This window comes from Manacus vitellinus, unplaced genomic scaffold (assembly GCF_001715985.3).
Source record: "Manacus vitellinus isolate BGI_N305 unplaced genomic scaffold, ASM171598v3 scaffold_152_pilon, whole genome shotgun sequence".
In the NCBI taxonomy this organism is placed as follows: domain Eukaryota; kingdom Metazoa; phylum Chordata; class Aves; order Passeriformes; family Pipridae; genus Manacus; species Manacus vitellinus.
This window is the reverse complement of record NW_021939084.1, coordinates 104,895-106,112: the sequence shown is the minus strand read 5'-3', so window position 1 is coordinate 106,112 and position 1,218 is coordinate 104,895. Positions and strand designations below refer to the sequence as shown.

The 1,218-nt window shown below is 55.8% G+C and overlaps 1 protein-coding gene across 1 annotated transcript in view; it reads left to right on the top strand.

Annotated features, from left to right (window-relative positions):
- Positions 1-1,218, top strand: part of LOC103753742 (neuropathy target esterase-like) — a 58,314-nt gene that overhangs the window by 44,094 nt on the left and 13,002 nt on the right. Inside the window, exon 11 of the mRNA XM_029958425.1 lies at positions 12-100. Within this exon, the coding sequence (XP_029814285.1) occupies positions 12-100 (89 nt within the window). The remainder of the gene's footprint in view (positions 1-11; positions 101-1,218) is intronic.

Genomic DNA, 1,218 nt, shown 5'->3' with positions numbered 1-1,218 from the left:
TTTCTTCACAGAGGGAGTGGTTGGACATGGGAGTGGTCTGCCCGGGGAGGTGGTGGAATCCCTGGGCCTCTCTGAGAAGAACCATGGATGTGGTGCCATGGTGAGGGTGATGAGGTGGGGTTGGGTCACAGGCTGGACTGGATGGTCCCAGAGGTCTTTCCCAACCCCATTGATCCTGTGATTCTGTGATTAGGAGGAATTTCTTCACAGAGGGAGTGGTTGGGCCTTGGAAGGGGCTGCCCAGGGAGATGGTGGAGTCCCTGGGTCTCTCTAAGAAGATACTGGATGTGGCACTCGGTGCCATGGTGAGGGTGACGAGGTGGGGTTGGGTCACAGGTTGGACTGGATGGTCTCAGACGTCTTTCCCAACCCCATTGATCCTGTGATTCTGTGATTAGGAGGAATTTCTTCACAGAAAGGGTGGTTGGACATGGGAATGGTCTGCCCAGGGCAATGGTGGGGTCCCTGGGTCTCTCTAAGAAGAACCTTGGATGTGGTGCCATGGTGTGGGTGATGAGGTGGGGTTGGGTCACAGGTTAGACTGGATGGTCTCAGAGGTCTTTCCCAACCCCACTGATCCTGTGATTCTGTGATTAGGAGGAATTTCTTCACAGAGGGAGCGGTTGGGCCTTGGAAGGGGCTGCCCAGGGAGGTGGTGGAGTCACCGTGCCTGGAGGTGTTTGAGAAGAACCTTGGATGTGGTGCCATGGTGTGGGTGACGAGGTGGGGTTGGGTCACAGGTTGGACTGGATGGTCTCAGAGGTCTTTCCCAACCCCATTGATCCTGTGATTCTGTGATTAGGAGGAGTTTCTTCACAGAGGGAGTGGTTGGACATGGGAATGGTCTGCCCAGGGAGGTGGTGGAGTCCCTGGGTCTCTCTGGAGTCCCTGGTCATCTCTGGATGTGGCACTCGATGCCATGGTGAGGGTGACGAGGTGGGGTTGGGTCACAGGTTGGACTGGATGGTCTCAGAGGTCTTTCCCAACCCATTTGATCCTGTGATTCTGTGATTCTGTGACACAACCTTGAGTTGCACTAGGGGAGGGTTTAGGTTGGACATCAGGAAGTTCTTCCCGGAGAGGGTGGTTGGACATTGGAAGGGGCTGCCCAGGGCAATGGTGGGGTCCCTGGGTCTCTCTAAGAAGAACCATGGACGTGGTACCATGGTGAGGGTGACGAGGTGGGGTTGGGTCACAGGTTGGACTGGATGGTCTCAG